The sequence below is a fragment of the Notothenia coriiceps genome, unplaced genomic scaffold (genome assembly GCF_000735185.1).
Source record: "Notothenia coriiceps isolate Sejong01 unplaced genomic scaffold, NC01 NC01_scaffold00024667, whole genome shotgun sequence".
Taxonomy (NCBI): domain Eukaryota; kingdom Metazoa; phylum Chordata; class Actinopteri; order Perciformes; family Nototheniidae; genus Notothenia; species Notothenia coriiceps.
Window position 1 is genome coordinate 9,023,188 of NW_011357368.1, and position 19,464 is coordinate 9,042,651.

General features: G+C 39.4%; 2 protein-coding genes across 2 annotated transcripts in view; both read right to left on the bottom strand.

Moving 5' to 3' along the window:
• Window positions 1-10,044, bottom strand: part of LOC104955354 (nuclear receptor-binding protein 2) — a 56,745-nt gene extending 46,701 nt beyond the window's left edge. Inside the window, exon 1 of the mRNA XM_010782683.1 lies at window positions 9,355-10,044. Within this exon, the coding sequence (XP_010780985.1) occupies window positions 9,355-9,474 (120 nt within the window). The 5' untranslated portion in view covers window positions 9,475-10,044. The remainder of the gene's footprint in view (window positions 1-9,354) is intronic.
• A 6,101-nt stretch (window positions 10,045-16,145) lies between these two features.
• On the bottom strand, window positions 16,146-17,062 carry LOC104955355 (mannose-specific lectin-like). The gene is made up of 3 exons (XM_010782684.1): window positions 17,010-17,062; window positions 16,646-16,739; window positions 16,146-16,494 (listed from the first exon to the last, which is right to left on the bottom strand). Exons 2-3 carry the CDS (start codon window positions 16,733-16,735, stop codon window positions 16,252-16,254), a joined length of 333 nt encoding a protein of 110 aa, XP_010780986.1. The 5' UTR covers window positions 16,736-16,739; window positions 17,010-17,062; the 3' UTR covers window positions 16,146-16,251.
• Between the last annotated feature and the right edge of the window lie 2,402 nt (window positions 17,063-19,464).

Genomic DNA, 19,464 nt, shown 5'->3' on the forward strand with positions numbered 1-19,464 from the left:
AGCCTCCTGTGTCCTCGCGCTGTCCTCACACCATCCCGGACCCCCAGACTCCGGAGGAGCATCAGGGATGTTCAGTATGCTGTTTATGAAGGCAGCGGTATCAGAAAGTACATTTTTGAAATGAAAATACTATTTATTTACTTTTACAAACAGTGAGCAGCTGGGCAGGCTGCAGCATGTGTATTGTAGGACAATTGTAGAAGCGTGCAAGCGTCTTTGAGTTGTAGAAAAGCGCTAGGCCTATAGGCTATAATACTATTCATTATTATATTATTGAGGCCTATGTGTTTGGACATGTGTGGTTGGACTCCAGGGCGGACTGGCCATTGGAATACTGGGAGTTTCCCCGGTGGGCTGGTGCTGTATGTGGGCTGGGAAGGAGACCAAAAAAAAAAAAAAACTAAATCCTACCGGCCCGCATATGTAAGTGTTCCGGCCCCACCCAGCCAGGGGGTGGTGGACCACTGACAAACGCACGGCGCTTTCTCGGTGATGGGCTACATTTATTCTATCGTATCAGTTCAATTTTCACACATCAGCCCGTAGCAACAGCTGTCACTGCGCGTGAACGATCAGGAGTGAGTGACTGAGAGACCTAGCTGGCAGTTGGATTACAGATGGATAAACAAGCTCCAAAGCGTAAAGGCGTTTTTTGTATAGTTCATAAGCTACAGTATTGTAGCGAGCCCTGGGTTAAGAGGGAGGGGCTTGCACAGGGGAGGGGGGGGGTTGGCAGGGAAACAGGGTTCAGGGGGAGTGGCTGTACGGCTGTAGGAGGAAGTGACGTCTGATTCAGAGGTCGCGCGGCTGTGGAGAAGAACGTGTTGCCCACATTCTGTTACTGAGTTTAGGCTAGTTAGCTAGCAGGTTTATTGTTTTGGGTGCAGTCACTTTTGCCTCCACTTGCTGTTCAAATAAATGTTGAAAGAAAAAGTAAATCTGTTTATAGTTCTGTTTTATATGGGTGTTGAAGAAGAATTGGGAGGGATGAAACCCTGTTTAATGGTCACACATGCAGAGCACACAGCACACAGCACACACAGTGACATGCATGTGTTCTCTGCATTTAAGACATCGTAGTACCAGGAGTCTAGTACTAGGAGCAGTGGGCAGCTATTGTACAGTGCCCGGGGAGCAATGGGAGTGAGGGGGGAAGGGGGATGTCCGGTGCCTTTTTCGAGGGCACCACGGCAGGGCAGGAGGTGAACTGGGACCTCTCCAAGTAGAAGTCCACACTCCAAATGTAGGTCTGGTCGGGGACTTGAACCGGCGACGCTACGACTTACAGTCCAAGCACCTACTGACTGCCATAGCATTTAACTTCAGCATTTAAAAAATAATCTTCCCGGGGGAGCTTGCCCCCGGACCCCCCTAGAGGAGGTGAGGTCCACCACCTGCCCACACCCCCTGTTAAATTGTCTCACCCACATTGAGGATGCTTCCTACGCCCATGTTTTATTCCATGTGTCAAGTCAGGCAAATTGGGTCAAAAATATTATTGCATCAATGATCTGTTAACATTAAAATCACTAAATATATGCTGTTACTATTTTTGCTCTAGGCAACTCAAGGGCTCAGGTAATGTGATTACTATATGAATAATTGTCCAAAATAACATAAAATGCATAGGGTTTTTTGTTAAGTTACATACTTTCGTCGCCGGCCAGCCGATACATGCCACGCATTAAGTGGGGCTGTCTGTCAATGAATCCCCGGGCCACTTTTAACCCCCCAGTCCGCCCCTGGTTGGACTCTGTCTCACAGGCAGGTTGCAGTGTAACATCAGAGGAGACTGGGCCAATTGTACATTCTCAAACTGCACCACTTAGAACTAACTAAACAATGCAGAGATTATTTTTATATAATTGTATTCAATAACCGTAAGAAATTAAACAGTATGAATTGATTTGTAAATAGGAATACAGATTTGACTTAATGTTTTCATAAATATATTTTTCTCCCAGCTTGTCATGGGACTTATTTTTACCCTCTCAAAGAACCGGAATCGAGAACCGAAAATAACTGGAATCGAAAAGCAGAACCGGAATCGTTAAAATCCAAACGATACCCAACCCTATGTGTGATGCAGTAAAATCTTACCGCTCACTTATGTTACCGGTGTCGTAAAAACCGTGGGAAAATGTAAAATACGATGGCGAAGAAGAAGATTCCAGTGGCCCCAATTTGTGTCCATTCTGGACAAGTGAAAAATGTATTAGAACAAGTAAATTGCCAAACTCACTTGTCCATGGACAAGTACTCTCTAAAAACTTTTTCTCACACTGTATTGATCGTATAATCACTGTATCTTCAGCTACAGATAGTAATATGAGTTAGTGTGTGCCCCCATAAGTAACTATACTAAAAGTCAGGCTATATTTATCAACCTCCCGAACTGATAGCTGCAGCCCTAGATGTTAATGCTTGAAGTAGAGCCTGTTCATGACAGAGCCTTAGGTTGAACACCATCTGTTCTGTTGTTTACAGTGATGCAGCTCGCACCACAGCGTTGTAGCGGACCTGACACAAAGCAAACCTTTATTTAGCCTATGGAAGGTTTGTTATGTTTCTGTCAATGCAGGACCAGAGAAACACTGTTAGCACATACACAAAACGGTTGGCTTTGTCACTTGTATTTTAGGAAATCAATAGTTCTTCTTAACTGTACAAACATAACACCTGATGAGATACTGGATGAGGTAACTGTCAGCATCTTTTTTTTATTACTTTTATTTTATCACTCAGACAAATAAAAAACAAGTAACTCTCTCCGGATTTAACTGATCTTTTTTAAGTATTAAAGAAATTCCAATCCTCATGGTTCCTACTAATACCTAAAACTGATTTATGTAAGTGGTTTATCCTACTTGGCTGTTTTGTATTATTGGAGTGTTCATTATTACTTAGATGTGGAAACAAGCGAACAAAAGAAGTATTTCAAGGGCACAAATGATTACATTAAAGTGGACCTATCATGCTATATTTGAATAATATAGTGTAGGAGCATACCTATATAAGGCATATTTATACTTTTTATTTTTTCAAAATACCAAACAGATCATGCATTTTAGCCATTCCTCATTTTGCTCAATTTAACACTGTCTTTGCATGGGCTGATTCTGTGAGAACAGCACCATCTACAGGCCTGGCATATGTACTACAGCGTCTCCAGCGCTTTCGAACGGCAATGCCCGTGGCTGTCTCCTCCTGATTGGTGGAGTTGGCCCAATAGCCGTAGCGCCACTTCTGTGACGTCATAGAAGTGTTCAAATCTGGATCAGTCTGTATCAGATCCGTTGCAGCCCCTTTTTAAGAGATTTGGGTATGGAGGAAAAGAGAGAGGGTTGTGTTTTCTGACACTTGGTGAGTTCCCTGGAACACCGGGGACACATATTCATGTATAAAAGACGTACAAAAGTGCATTTTGCATGATAGGTCACCTTTAAAGGAATGTGTTAAGTATATGACACACACAGTTTAGTGCCTTAAATGAATAATCTGCAGGGAAAGTAGTTTACCCAGCTCAGTAAAGTGGACACAGAAGATTAAATATCTTGCAAATACAACATTTTGTCTTTTCCTTTCATCCCCTGCAATAAAGTTAGGATGCAGCTGCAGCTACCACACTTACTCGCAAATGAACTCCTGGAATGCACTCAATATTACAAGCTGGTGATAACAGTGTATGTGCATCTTAAATGTGGACATTTTCTTCAAGCTGGAGAATAGTAATAGCATTCTTGTCTAGATTCTGACCAATGAGTACACTTTAAAGTTTAAACCCTCATGCAGGTGCTGCTTGCTGCTGTTTTTGTATAAACAGGCCTCCACAATGCCTGGGAGCCTGTGAAATAGCAGCATGTAAACATCAGAAAGTATTCCCCAAGCATAAGAGCAGCGTAATAGATAACAGTTAGCGTGACACCAATATCTTTCAATTTTCCAGCTGACTGAAAGCTTTGTAGTAAAATCCTACCATGACAGCCGCAAAATGCACAGATGAGAATAGCATGCTTTCTCTAATGAAATCTGACCGACTGGGTGATAGACGTCACACATGAGACGGTAAATAATACAGCTCCATCAAAGTCTTCATGCAGGCAGAGAAGGCGTTGCTGCAGCTTTATACTATTGTCACACCAGATGGACAAGTTAATATGGAATAATCTTTTGTCACACAGACACAAGTATACTCCCCAGAGGAACACACCTATCTTTCTAGATAGAAGCACTAGATCAAAAGTCAAGGGATCACCAAAGCTTGTTGGATTCATTCTTTGACGTCCACACAATTTGGTAAAAGGTTAAATGTCTATGAAATAGTTCCGGATATATTTCAATCTAGACCAAAGTAGTCAATAGAAAGAGTGACATGGCTATCCCTAGAATCATAATACATGTTTACAACCGCAATTCAATGGACATCTGCATGAATCATTATTTTGTATTCTAGGAATGAATGGGTGTTAATGTGTTTCCTAGTAAAGCCTTGCGCAACAGGCGTGGATGACCGTTTTAACAGGTGGATCAAAGCTGGTTGTCCCTGCTCCGTTTCCCCTCCAGGGAAATCTGAGTGGATGTCATTCCTCTAAGAGCAGCTGTCAAAGCAGCAAACATGCCGACACTGCAGGATTATTAGGGAGTATGAGTCATTACGAGGATCCCTAAGGACAGGCAGCGCTTACTGCAAGCCACAACTTGACACGGTCTTAAGAGGTGCAATGCTCTGGATTTGTTTAATGGCTTGTCTTTACAACCCAAGACATGGAAAGCATCCAAAAACAGCGAGAAGTTTACTGCGCACAACATATACATCATATTTTACTATGAGGTGATGATTTTTGGACGTCCAGTTGACTGTAATGAATATATCCCAACGTGAGTCGCCAGCCTCTGATTGTCAAGGCATTACATCACTGAAAAAATGTGTGATTTCAGCTGGTGTACCTCATTTGAATACCAATATGAAGACATCTTTCAGGGCTTTGGAAACATTACATATAGTCTAAACTATTATTGAGAAACAATCTATAGATTTATTGATACGGAATAAAGTAATCAGCTGCAGCATTGTAGTCCCCATAACTCACTAGCAACATAACATGTCTTACTTAATTGTGATGTAACGCTACACTGCTGTGGCTGCCTTTAATTTTATTTCTTACATGAACGCAAAAGGGTCAAATTATGGATCAGCCATCATCATTTCCATATTTAAACCTTCTTTCAAAATATATTTCGTGGAAGAAAGACCTATTGCAATATCAGTTTTTTTATGTTGCTCAAACCTGGATGTACGTGCTGTGTGTTATTACCTCAAGTTTGTCAATCCTAGCAAATGCATGCGAGTCACTCACACATGCATGGGACTTTGGTTAACACTTAGAAGCAGAAAGCAGCATCTGAACACCACACTCAACAGCACATATTCGACTGCGCTTGAGAATTAACGCCATGACACAAAGCAGAGTTGCAAAGCAGATTGGAAATAGAAGATGGAGCAATACTGGAATGGGTAGTGGGCTGTTGATGCTTCACAGTGCAGGGATGGTGGGAAGTCACTTCTGGGGATCTACCACACTACAACATGGAGCCAAGATCACAAGGGGTCAGCGATAATCCTCTCTCAAGGCTGGACTTTCATAAAAAGATCCAAGTGTAACAGGTCAAGGTCCACTGTGTCTCCGGTGGATGTAACTCAAACTGTGATACGATGACAGATATTCACTCTTTAGACCAGAGGGCAGGAAGTATTCCAAGGTTTACTCCAAGGTTACCATGGAGTCTGTTAGTTAGCTGTGGACTACTTGAGCCCTGTTTTTTCAGCCAATATTTGTTTACATTTTGATATATTGGCACCATGTTGCTGTTGCCGTGTATCCAAGGACATAAGACAACTCTCACATTACTTTGATAGGGCAATAAAAGGTAGAGAAGGTGCCAATCCCAGGCAAGACCTGGAGTTAGAGTACGAGTTTAGTACTGAAATACAGTGTTCATAAAACTAATTCTAAATGTGTGTGCATTTGATTTGACGTGGATACAACTCTGAGCAGGAGATACATTTTTTGAGTGAATTGCCTAAATCAGGCACTAAGGGTTTAAAGTATCATAAGTGTCAGATGACTTGGGTGTCACAGACATGTCAATAAGCACACAAAATCAGCAATCAATACAATTACCATTATTTTTAGATCCACTGCATGCTCCTTTCCCTTGTACCTCATGCAGTACATTTTCGGCCATTTATCGTCTCATGGTTTGAAACCTCAGGTTAAGAGCATCCAATATTTGCATATTTTGTGCAAGTGCAGTTTTTGCCAGCCTCATATCTCAACAGGAATATTGTGTGGGGTTAGCTTGAATGTCCACATTCAGGGATGTCTCACTCTGAGGATACGTGCCGACAGCCATGTGCACAAAAATAGGAGCAGGGTTGCATTGTCAACACCTTATGCAACAATTATCCAAACATTGAATTGATTTGGTACCGGGGGAAAAACTATGCGTTTAACAACCAGCCTCAGTTTGATTCAGCACACAGAACTTTGCTTTCCCATATCACCAGCAACACTCAGCCCCTTAGAAAAATCAATGCTGCATGTTGGGTCAAGAAGGTAAAACTGACTTTAAACCATTCCATCTAAGAAAAACAGCCACGCAAGACAACAATACCATGTGGCGGCAGGCTGTGTTTATTGTGATGCCAGAGCTGGATAACAGATATGGCAGCGTGTCATCTGAACTTACGCCCACTGACTTAGTTACTGAGTATTCATGTGTATTTCATGCATGCCGCTCAGCCACACCCAGGCCTGCTGGATGGAGAGCTGTCCGACACTATTGCATCAAAACAAGGCAACGTTTATGGATTGGATACACTTTATATAAATGTGATATACACATATATCAACCTCAGAGATTACGGTTGATTTATTCCTCTTGGAGCTTCTTTGTGATTGTGTTGGTAACAACTATCGGCTTGTCCCTGCAGAGATGACGTGACATGAGTTTATTTTTGTTCTTGTGTAAAACCTGGCGACTGATTAAATGGTTTTGCTTATTACTCTCTGGTTTGTTTAAAAAGAAAAGCTTATTCAAGACAAAATCGAATCACTAGGTGAGCTATAAAGGTAACCTTACAAAGACGCAGTGATCATAAGCTCATAAAATACTGAAAATAATTGATTTATGAATGATTGAAAGTGTTAATCAACAGAAGATAATGGTACAAAAATGTTGAAAACAGAAATTATTATTCAAGATTATATATTAAGTGCAACTTCTACAAAGCATTTTTGGTTCCAGCGTTTCAAATGTGAGTATCTGCTTTGTGTCATTGTAAACTGAATACTATTTGATATTTAGATTGTTGGTTGAACAAAGTAAGCAATTTAAAGATGACCCCCTCTGGGTTTCGGACATTTTTGGCTGTTTTTCACAAATTCTAAAGACCGACTCTATAAGTAACATTCACCAAATTAAAAATGTTTTTGCATAATGAGTTGTTAATGTAGAACAGTAGAACATAGTTGATCACATTGAACATCAATTTATGTTTATATTAAATAATTAGAAAGTGATTGCTATAGTCTGATATGGATTTTCACTATAGCAACCAGCCCTGAATGACTGATACTCTCAGTGGGGGGTAAATGGACATGTGGCAGTAAAAGCAGCCCGTATGGGTGATCGATGGCTGGAAAAACACCAGGCAGGGTGTGTTGGAGTGCACGGCAGCACAGAAAGAGAGTGAGGTCAGGTGGTCCTGCTGTTCATAGGACGCCATGTGTATTCGATAGATAACCTTCAACTTAAATGTTCAGCCTTATCTGGAGCTGTTAGTGAAGCCGACGCCCACTGCTTCACTAAAAAACATTTAGGTGTCTGTTTCTTCTTTCTAAGAAATAGATCAACTTTTTTTTAATGTATATATTCCTAAGTTAGGGTTTAGCAGCTGGGTTTGTCAGAGAAACTGTGCAGCGTCTCATTGTCTTTAATGTGAGCATTAAACAAACATGGGATTATTTATGAGTGACAACGCCTGGGGTAAGGTCACTGGGTTATTTGTTTTTAATGCAGCTAATGTATTGTCTGGACTAGTGCTGACCTTCACATGGAAAGGTGGCAGAGTCGTAAATAAAGCTGTAGATAAAGACAGTTAGGGACTCTCCACTCATATTAAAAGCGGAACAAATTGGCCCGTTATTATTTTGTGCCACAATCACGCAGCATTATTTAACTGTTCCACCTTTAAATGACCCCCTTCCTATGTTATTTGCACCTGCTGGGAATGCTTTTAGAAGAGAGCTGTAACAAGAAAAGGAAAGATGTTTCTGGAGTTTGCTTTTTAGTATTGTCTGTCTATTAGGATATGGGGTGTTGTGTTTTGTAAGGGTTCTTAATTCATCTAATAAATCAAATAAGATCAAGGTGAAAACAATTGTGACACTAGTAGATTGATAGAAAATGTATCTGATAATCCAAAAATCAAGTTGGAATACTTAATATTTTTGGATTCCAGCATGTAAATTGTGTGGATTTAAGAAGAGGCGGGGGAAATTCAGTGTTTCACTCTGGCTTGTATTTAATAAACACACACATTATACATTGATCTCTTTGTTTTGTTTGAGGAAAGACATTTGACTATTTCTGTCCAAACTAGGATAATCTTAGGGCAACTTAACATGTTCCATCAATAACTAATATGTATTAAATCATGATTCTGTCAATAAAATGTCAGTTAATTCAAACCAGTAAATAAAATATACGTGTTTAAGTTGCCACTTGTATCCACCTAACAATGCAACACCCATGATATCCAGTGTAATATAAATACTCACATAGAGGAAGTTAATTTCTGCAGTTGACTGTAGTTGGTTCCCATAATGCACCTCATTTGCCCTTTATAGTGACTGGATTCTGAATTATGGAACAACTCTTGCTTCCTCTCACACCTGCATACCTACCTTTTTATGATACAACATGCAATTTAAGGTAATAAAGCGAAGCAGTCAGACTTGCTTTACACACCCAGAGTATGTTAGTGTGCTTCCCAACCCTGCAGCATATCATAAATCCTATATTGAGATTCTAATCTTCCAGACGAAGAAATGTGAATAAACAGCACTGGCGGGTGGCCTGTCACATTGAAATAGACTGTATGTGGGCTAAACAAATAAAAGGAGATTTATGGGTGCAAACACCATGGGGCAATAAAACCTCGGCCTGGCTTAGAATAACTGCATAACAGGGGATGTCCAGCACTCAGAGAGGCTGATTGACTGGAATATTTCCTGATCAAAAAGTAGATGTTTTTAAAGGGAACACACACACGTAGGCTGACAGACCAACCTGCTCTTTCCGTTTCTGCCAGCGGCCGCACGGGCTCTCCTCCAAGATCTCGCTCTCATCCTCGCTCTCCTCTTCCTTCCCCTCCGAACCTGATTTCCTTTCCGGGACGGACATCGTCATTTTAACGCCGTTTATTTCCAGATAACAAATCTCCGACCGACCCTTTTCTACCTCCTTCCTTCCCTGAGGTTTTGTCGACCAGACGAGTTGAGACGGTCCTCGCTCTGTCTGCGCAGTGAAGACAACCCCCTCCCTGATGACAGCAGCCACTCTCACTCAGCCCCCTTGGCGCTCAAAACATCTTGCAGAGAAAACTGATATTACCTAAAACAAGCGCTCCTCAGTCTGTGAGGAACAACCTACACCGCCTACAGATAACAACTAGCAGTGTAGGCTACACATAACACGGTCGCTGGACTGAACGGAGGGTGGGAACATGTATCCCAGACTTCAGGCGCCCCATGCAAAAGAGGTTGCGAAATGGTTTTCCGCTTATCTATCTGTTCACACTGAAGCACTGCGGGAGTGGAAGCTCGGTCGGTGGAGCAAAATAATCCCTCCCGAGACAACTGCGATCATTCCCTGCCTCGTTTATCGTCTGTTTTATAGAGGAGCTTTTAATTTGCGACTATTTTCCGCACGCGACGCTGTCTGTGTTGTCGTATCTGAAGCTGCGGCACGAGCTCCTGCCAGGAGCGGTGCGCAGAGAGATGGAGCGCATTACCGTAAAGTGTTCAGTATGTGCGCTCAGGATTTTACGTTAAGCCTGTCTGGAAAATGAAGCAAACAATTAATGTATAAGGACGAGCACTAACTCAGCAACCCAAAATAGGGTATTCAAAAAAATATATTTATAGTGTGTTATATTTTTATTTCACAATACATGATTTGACGCATATCCAGGTCCCATATTAGTTCGATTTAATTGTTTGGCATTCATTTTTCTTCTATCCTGTTTTGTGAATATTTAAGTATGTATTACAGTACACACCCAAACCAACAAAACCTGCTTTTAGACTCACAGAGCACTCAAATAATTACTAAAAACCAGAACCTAAACCAGGGCAGAAGGGCCTGGCTGTTTTATGTGTTAATAGAAGAAAGAAAGGCCCTTTGTGCCTCAATAAGGAGTGGATGTAGTCTAAGAGGCATGACTTGAATTAAAACAGACATTAATGCTGAGCAGACTAAACTGCACAAATAAAAAAAAACAATTATAAATGAATTGCCCAACATGTATTCAAGCTAATGAACAATGTAGCTTACATAAAGATTACATAGAAATAATTGATTTATAGAAATATACAGCTTCATAAAAACATTGCCATCGACTCCCAGGGACCCCGCAAGCCGCAGATTCAATGCATCCATTTACAACATGGAAAACCACAGTAGTATTAATTCAGTCTTGGAGGTCGTTTCTGAGCGTGTATTGAAGCTGTGATGTCAACTGTGCTTCATATGTTAGGCGGGCGACATACAAAAGGCACACAAAGCAGGAGATGGTTGAGGAGATCTGCCATGAGGAAAACTATCATTTTAAAAAGTTTACAAAATATGCAACATTTTTAGACAATTAATATTGAAACATTAACTAGAAGAGAACATTAATTGTTTATAGAGATATTTCTGAGAAGTTAAAGACAGAGTTAGATTTGTCCTACACACTGAGGTTGTTGTACTTTACCCATCAGGGCCACATTCAGATAAATAAGACATTGACCACCTAAAGAAAGGAGAAACAAGGAGAAGTCCTAAAGACGAAGAAGAATCCTGATATGAAACCCTCAAAGCCAGAAACCTGCAGCTTATTTGGTATCATTTTGAGCCCCATCCAGAAACAATATGTTAATCTGTATTAAGCAGAGGTTTTTGATTAATGAATAACAAGTGTTCCAGTGTTAACCTTGTTTGCCATCTAGTGGTTGTGCTTTAAAAATAGTACTGGGGAAAAAACAAATTACACAAGTCATTATGTAGGACCCTGTTTGATATGAAAGAACACTGTGGAACTAGGGTGGGTATCCTGTGCCCATACTGTGTAAAACATCATCTGATCATCTGATTTAAAATAAAATCAGCTATGGGATGAAAACAAGACATTCTAACATTAGGTCTCAATGAGGAGCAAGTTTTTTTATTGTGTTAATGTGTACTATATATTTGGGTCAACCTTGCAAAATGCAAATATAGCAGGCTTTTTTTAAGTCCAGTAAAAATGTGCCTACATTCAGCCATTACGTTCTCTTAAGGGATGTGGTAATAATCGTCACTTTTAGGCTATTTAATTGTTTTGATTCACTCTTTCCAGGGACATTAAACTACTGTCATTTTCTATTTTTTATTAAATGTATTTTTTTATGGAGTTTGCTGTAATTTTTTTACAAGTCTGACTAAATGTACTGTGGACATAAAATAAAACATTTTTGAATACCCCTGACCTATAGCATGTTAAAACAACATCAACGAGGACCATGTTAACTGTGCTGTGCTGTTGACAAAGGGGTGACCTCATGGGGGCCCCAAAGGTCAAAAATGCAGTTTGGCACTTTTTCTGCCTCACATCCCCTGACTTGACCGTGAAAAAACAGTTTGGATGTAATCACAGTTTTATATAATAATCACTTTCTTCCTCTATTTTTAGCGCACAGTGCTCACAAAGGGCCTGAGTGCCAATTCTTCTCACTATTAATGAGATTTACTCTTGGCACAAGGACCAGAGGAAAGACAAAGGCGCTGTCTAGACGATATATATCTAGGACACAAAACAGAGAGACAGTCTCCCAGAAATGGAGGGGAAGAACCCAATGTGAGCCCCAAACTAACATTATTTACTGTAGATGATGTATTCTGCTTGATACAGATATTATAATTAGAATGAGGTTGGCATTTCATTTGGACATTTTAAACACATTTTGATGATTACAGATTCTACAAGGACTTTTTGTGAAGCCGTGAGGGATGAAGGAGACAGCTGCAGGATAACAGGGACACCTTGTGGATTCGTGTTGAAGTTGCAATCATTCCTGTAATTTCAAAAGACTCAAGTCCCTCATGCCACCACTCATAAAAAAAACAATCATTAATAGTTTTTCATATACCTCAATTCTTAAACAAATATGCAGAGTCATATATTCTCAGGTTGCTCAATAGGTTACAGTTTCAGAGAGCCCAGGGACTTTCAAATTCATGCGAACCCATAGACTGAATATATAAAAGACTGTATATACAGTATAAGGGGCAAACCACTTGCATTCACTGCTCCATACAACAGAATAATGTATTAATCTCAACATGGAGGAACATAAAAATATGTTTGTATTCATTGTAATCTACATATGTTGTATACCGCCTGCCTCACAAGCTCATGTCAAAGCTTTCCCTTAGGGCGAACTATAGGTGTCTTCTATACTGGCAGGACACAAACATGCTAAAAGCAACACTTAAAGAGACTTTATCCATTCTATAATCGTCATAAAGGTAACAACAGCCTTTTGAAAGTGGAAGGTAAAGAGTTTGTGGAGCAGTCTATCGAGGTGCATTCACCCTTATAATTTAGAAGAAAAAACAGACACCGAGTGATTTTACAATTTTTAGAAGATAACAAGACAAGAGAGACAATTAATACATAATACAGATTCAGAGATGATACAAATCAAGTCTTGTATTTTGACCAACATTTTGCTAACCCATTGAGTGCTTTTAGTTCCACAAAAATGGGATCAATTTATATTGATCTAAACTGTGCATTTGTGATGTTGTGTAGCATCTAAATATAACATTCAGAAATAAAACAGACAATGCATTTGTAGAGTTTGAAGAAATGTTTAAATAAATAAATATAATGCACATAAAATTATAGGGGGATGATATATCTTATGACAGAAGTCATGGAAGAATGACGCATTTTCACCTCTTCAGACTGAGTCTACTCATCATCTCAAATAGGCAAAGCTTCTATAATCAGTTTAGAAAAGTGTTTAAAGTGTTGATCACTGAGTATATACAGTATAACATATATAATGTGGCCCTCTTGAACGTAGGTCAATACAAATAGAAGAGAAAATGCTTTATGAAAGTTTTTTTATTTGATCCCAGATTACATAAGACATGTTAAATCACATTACATCAAAACATGACTTTCACACACAATGGATCACTTCATGCCATTGGATTTAGCAGAGTTCCAGACTTCATCTTGTTCCTTCTTCACCACCAGTTTGCCCTCATCGGTCAGCAGAACGTGGCACAAATTGCAGTCAGATTTGGAGGTTGCAGTCATCCTGCATGATCAGGCGGAAAGGGGATGACCCTGCAGTGTCTGAAGCCCACACAGGACCATGGACCACAAAGTTTCCATCATCCTGCAGCAGAAACACAGTCGATTGTTAACGGTTTGCTCTAAAGACCATAGCATTTGTAGCATGCACCCTGATAAGAGTCTCACATGCACAAATATTCTGAGTCACTCCCCTGGAAGATAGCCTTAAACTCTCCGCTGCCGGACACCAGACGGTCTCCCTAGCGGAGCTCATCATTTTTGGACAAGAAGTTTCTGCTCATGATTCTGCAACAAAAAGAAAGTCAGTGTTTGATCCATTTAAAACACTGAAAATGCTTGAACACAAGTTTTGTGAGTTGGTTTGCCTATTATATTTGTATTACCACCAGTGATGTGTATTCACTGAAGAGTAGTTATTTTTAACAATTTAACCAATAAAGAACTCCATTATACATCAAACTATTCTTGCACGGTAATATTATGAACCATCTATCATGATAAAAGTATAAAATACTCACAGAGTTTTGTTGTTTTCTCTTCAGTCAGACTGCAAGCAGAGGAAAAGGAGTGCCAGAGAGTGAAATTCACCCAATATTTATACATCTATGTATCTCATGATACCTGAACGTTTGGGGTTTTATGAGCAAAAACAAGATTTGTGAAGGGTTATTGATGGCTGTGAAAAGACGTCTGACATTTGTGATTGACACCTTCAATGAAAGTTCATGAACAAGAAAGTGCCCCAGCAACTTTACTATTCTGTAAAAGTAGTAGAGTCATTTTCAACTTGCAAATATAAGGTGAGCTTGACATTCCATAGTGAGGAGGTGTGGTTGAGCATGTTACTAGCTATGTGACATTATTTAAAAAATGTGCCTTGGGTTTATAAAAAAAAAGTGATAAGCAGCGCAAACCACCATTTGTGTAGGCTAACCTTAATCGTTAATACCAGTCTAATAATAAATTGGCCACTATGTTCATTTGGAAGGAAAGTTATCCAAATGACATAATACAAACATTTGGGAATACAAGCATACAATGAGAATATTGAGTTTTCAAAGTGTGAACCTTCGAAAACTCACAACTAAACCCCCAGTCATAGCACGTACAAGGCTAGACACTCAAACACTGTAAAAAGAGGGAGGCCGGAATAGATAACGAAAATCAACTACTGCCGATCTGTATCTGAATAAAACCGTTATTTAATACTTCCATTAAACTGGAATAATTTACATCTTACTTACAATATACAAAGACTTTTCAAATATCTAAACCTTTTCATGACTGCAAGTGCCTTTTGAATTGACTTGTTTGCAATCTTGCTAGAAAAAAGTGAAAAGCAAATAACTAGCTATCAATGATGAATACATGAACAAGAAAGTGCCCCAGGAATTTTACCAATCTGTGTTTATCAGTTGAGTAATTCTCAACAGGCAACAAATACCGATTAATTTAAGATGAAATATACTTTGTTAATCCCAAATTGATATGACAAATAAAACACTACTGAAGGGAGAGACAATGCATGACCTTGACATGAAGCTCATCATTATTATGGGCATGAAGTTTGTAGCGTAACAGAAAAAATACCTTTCAGTCAGTTTACCAAAAACACTGAATTTTCTACTGAAGTGCTTCATTGTCAGTAGGACTTAAAGCGGAAAACAGTACTTCTGTCAGAAAGGTCAGAACTCAGCCTAAATAATTCTAGCATTGTCCTCTCAGGAGGGATTTATAATACTTCTCAAGAACTGTGAGAAAGGAAAGGACAGACACCTTTACCTTAGTGAGGAGGTGTGGTTTACCAGGTGACTTTCTTTTGAAAATGTGTTCAAAAACAGACAATCACACTCTCCATGACATAAGGCATAGAATGGATAGTGATATCAATAAGGCTGTATCAATAATACAAATAAACCTTATTTTATATTTCTATAGCCATTTCAAAAACGAATTGCATTACAGACTTTTTTTTTTTAAAAAGGTGCAATTGCACATTAGAATGGTAATTGCTTCCAAGAAACCAAAACATATATTCAAGAAAATAAGAGACAGTTTGTTTATACATGTTCTGTCATGAGATTATAGGCAAGTGTCTCTGTCAAAAGATAATAAAGCCATGATATGACAATGGTCATTGATCGATTCTCTTCTGTCATGTAAGGCTCTTAGAATATTATCACTTATACAGCATTCTGTTCTCTTGAGAATCATACTTTCCAATTCAACTCAAACAGTAACACCCTGCCACTGATTATCACAGATAAGGCTCCTTCTACCATCTACATAGGTAAGTTGTTCAATCACTCAGTATCCAGAAGTATTTAACATACATGTACATCTCCCTCTTTCACACACATCAATGCTATTGTCATTAGTAAATGCACCCCTAGCTTAGGTATACAAATGCTACTCTTTTTCCTATACCTGGAGTCTAAATAAGCGGAGATTCAACACACAATGAAGCCAGAACATAGGCCTCTACAAAAAGAATGAAAAACTCATAATGCATTGTGAATTTTGTTTTATTTAATCCCAGATTACATAACAGGTATGTTTTACTGGTGACAAATTGACATGACTTTGACATACATCATGGATCACTTCATGCCTCATTAAGAAGAGGTCCAGACTACTTCAGCAGCCCTGCTCACCACCAGTTTGCCATCATCGGTCAGCTGAAGGCGGCACCTGCCAGTGTTAGGTCTGGAAGAGTTTGCCTGCCACAAGCCTTTGTCACCATTGTTGTATATGACCAGGTTGCAGTCATCCTGCATGATCAGGCGGAAAGCTTCTGGCCCATCAGTGCCTGAAGCCCAGACAGGCTTATAGCCATAGACCACAAAGTTACCATCGTCCTGCAGCAGAAACGGAGACGTCTGATTGTTAACTGTGCGCTTTCAAAACTGATGTTCTCATATTTTTGCCTTAACATTTGTTCAGATCATTGCATTTGTATGATGCATCCTGATAAGAGTCTCAAGTGCACAAATATTCTGAGTCACTCACCTGGAAGACAGCCTTAAACTCTCCGTTGTTGGACACCAGATGGTCTCCCTTGCGGAGCTCATCATTTCTGGACAAGAAGTTCTTGCTCATGATTCTGATTCAAACAAAAAAGTCCCTGTTATAAACATGTAGAACCCTGAAAATGCTTTGAAAACATATTTTGTCAGATGGTTTGCCATTTTATTTTTTACCACCACCAGTGATTTTTGATTCGCTGATTTTTTTTTATAGTTTGTATCAACACGAAAACCGTAATATCAGCAGAACATCTTTACTAAACTGCACTAATTTATTCATGCATCAAACTATTCTTGCACATAAATGTATGAACCCATCTATCAAAATGTAAATCAAGAATACTCACAGAGTTTGCACCAGTCAGACTGCAAGCAGAGGAAACGGAGTGAAGTGCCTGAGAGGGAAATTCACCCGCTATTTATTCACCCAAACCAGGGGTGGGGAGAGAAGGGGGGTCAGAGAGGAAGTGCTATAACCTTCCTTTTTTTATAAAAAATGCATCCTACTATAAACCTGAAATATTTTTGTTTTTTTCGACAAAAGCAAGATATTTAAGGGTCATTGATGGCTGCAAAAGTGGGACTGTATGACATCTTTAGATACTATTCAGACAGACACCTTTATAGCTATCAATGCTGAACACATGCAAAGAAAATGCCACAGGAATTGTACTCATATGTGATCGTCATTTTCAATATGGAAATATAAGGTGATGAGCATGCATGAGTTTGACATAAAGCCGTCGTACTTATTGGCTATTCCAGGAAGGATGTAGCATGACCAGCATGAATGCCTTTACAGTCAGTTTACCAAACCCACTGAGTGCTTCATTTTTCCCCTTCATTTTAATCAGCAGCGATTTATGAACAATACTGTACTACTGTCAGAAAGCTCATAACTCCACCTAAAGACTTCTAGCTCTGTTTTATCTCAGGAGGGATTTAGGAGACTTCTCATTGGACTGTGAGAAAGGAAAGGACAGGCATTTTTACAGTGCGATAGAAAATTAGAAAGGTCAATACAGCCAACAAATAGAAACATGGATTCAAGACAAAGAACATAATCTTAAGAATAAATGAACGAGTACAAATCGAAAAGTAAAATAAATCATTCATTAAAGAGGTAATAGACATGATTGCAGGGGGATGTACATTTCTGTAACTACAACAGAAAAGGCCAGGAGCGTGGCAGAGGAGGCAGAGAACGTGGTTTACAGGGACTCCCAGTGGAGAAAGTTGAGTGCTTCATTTGTAGGGAAAAAGAGCATTGGGCAAACAATTGTCCAATAAGGGAAGTGAAACACACACACACACAGCTCATACAATGAAGAAGTGGAACCTACAGGACTGTCTCAGAAAATTAGAATATTGTGATAAAGTTCTTTATTTTCTGTAATGCAATTAAAAAAACAAAAATGTCATACATTCTGGATTCATTACAAATCAACTGAAATATTGCAAGCCTTTTATTATTTTAATATTGCTGATTATGGCATACAGCTTAAGAAAACTCAAATATCCTATCTCTAAATATTAGAATATCATGAAAAAGTATACTAGTAGGGTGTTCAACGAATCACTTGAATCGTCTAATTAACTCGAAACACCTGCAAGGGTTTCCTGAGCCTTGAAAAACACTCAGCTTGGTTCAGTAAACTAAATCACAAGTATGGGGAAGACTGCTGATCTGACTGCTGTCCAGAGGACCGTCATTGACACCCTCCATCAGGAGGGTAAGACACAAAAAGAAATTTCTCAAAGAGCAAGCTGTTCACAGTGAACAGCTTGCTCTTTGAGAAATTTCTTTTTGTGTCTTACCCTCCTGATGGAGGGTGTCAATGACGGTCCTCTGGACAGCAGTCAGATCAGCAGTCTNTGAATATTATTGTATTCACTTTTTTCGGAGCTGCACTTTGCAGACGGTCCCTGAGCACTCGTTTCTTCTCCGGCTGCGGAAAGAGACCAATGTAATGTGTCCAGCTCGGAGGACGGTGTATATTGGCTTTTTTTTATCAACATGTGATTGTAGTTCGTTGTCAACCTTACCATGGTACTTAGGAGACGTCATTTGTGTCTGAATAACGTTTTGTTCATAAGGTTGACAACGAACTACAATCACATGTTGATAAAAAAAAGCCAATATANGCTAGATAATCAGCTCACAGCATATAAAATGGCATATAGCTGTAAGCAGAGGTAAAGTGCTATTGTATAAGTTGGGGGGGGGTCCTCACCTCCGGGGGGTCCGGGGGCCTGCTCCCCTGGGAAGATTTTCTTTATGGATATTTTACAAATCACTCCCCTTTTAAACTGTATTCTTGTTTTACTGTCATAGTATTTCATAACTGTTTTTCATTTATTCTCATAAATGGTGACCAAAACGTTTAAGACCCACTGAGATAACTAGACTAAAGTTAACTATCTAAACAGAGTCCCTTACCTCACTGAGCTGTTGTTATCTCTCTCAGTCTGACAGGACAGAGCTCTCCCTCTCATTGTTTGAGAAACAGCTTTTATCCGTTAGCGTAGCTAGCTAACCAGATGCTAACAACAACAATGCAAATAGTGAGTTTGGTAGAAATATACTGTATAATAGTAAAGTTATTTAAGATGATGCCATATTTATTGAAGATTTTACATTATAAATATTCCCCAAAATTATTCAAAAGCATATTCTTCAAAACTGTCTGCTGTAGTATGACCACCAGGAGACTATTGATGTGTGTAGTGAGTTTGGTAGTAATAATCTGTATAATAGTGATTGAATATTATTGTATTCACTTTTTTCGGAGCTGCACTTTG

Excerpts from the sequence above, each read along its gene's own strand:
- LOC104955355 (XM_010782684.1), bottom strand. The coding sequence starts at position 16,735 with ATGAGCAAGAACTTCTTGTCCAGAAATGATGAGCTCCGCAAGGGAGAC. Across the intron at positions 16,495-16,645 it reads AGTTTAAGGCTGTCTTCCAG|GACGATGGTAACTTTGTGGT; the intron begins GTGAGTGACTCA and ends TTTCTGCTGCAG.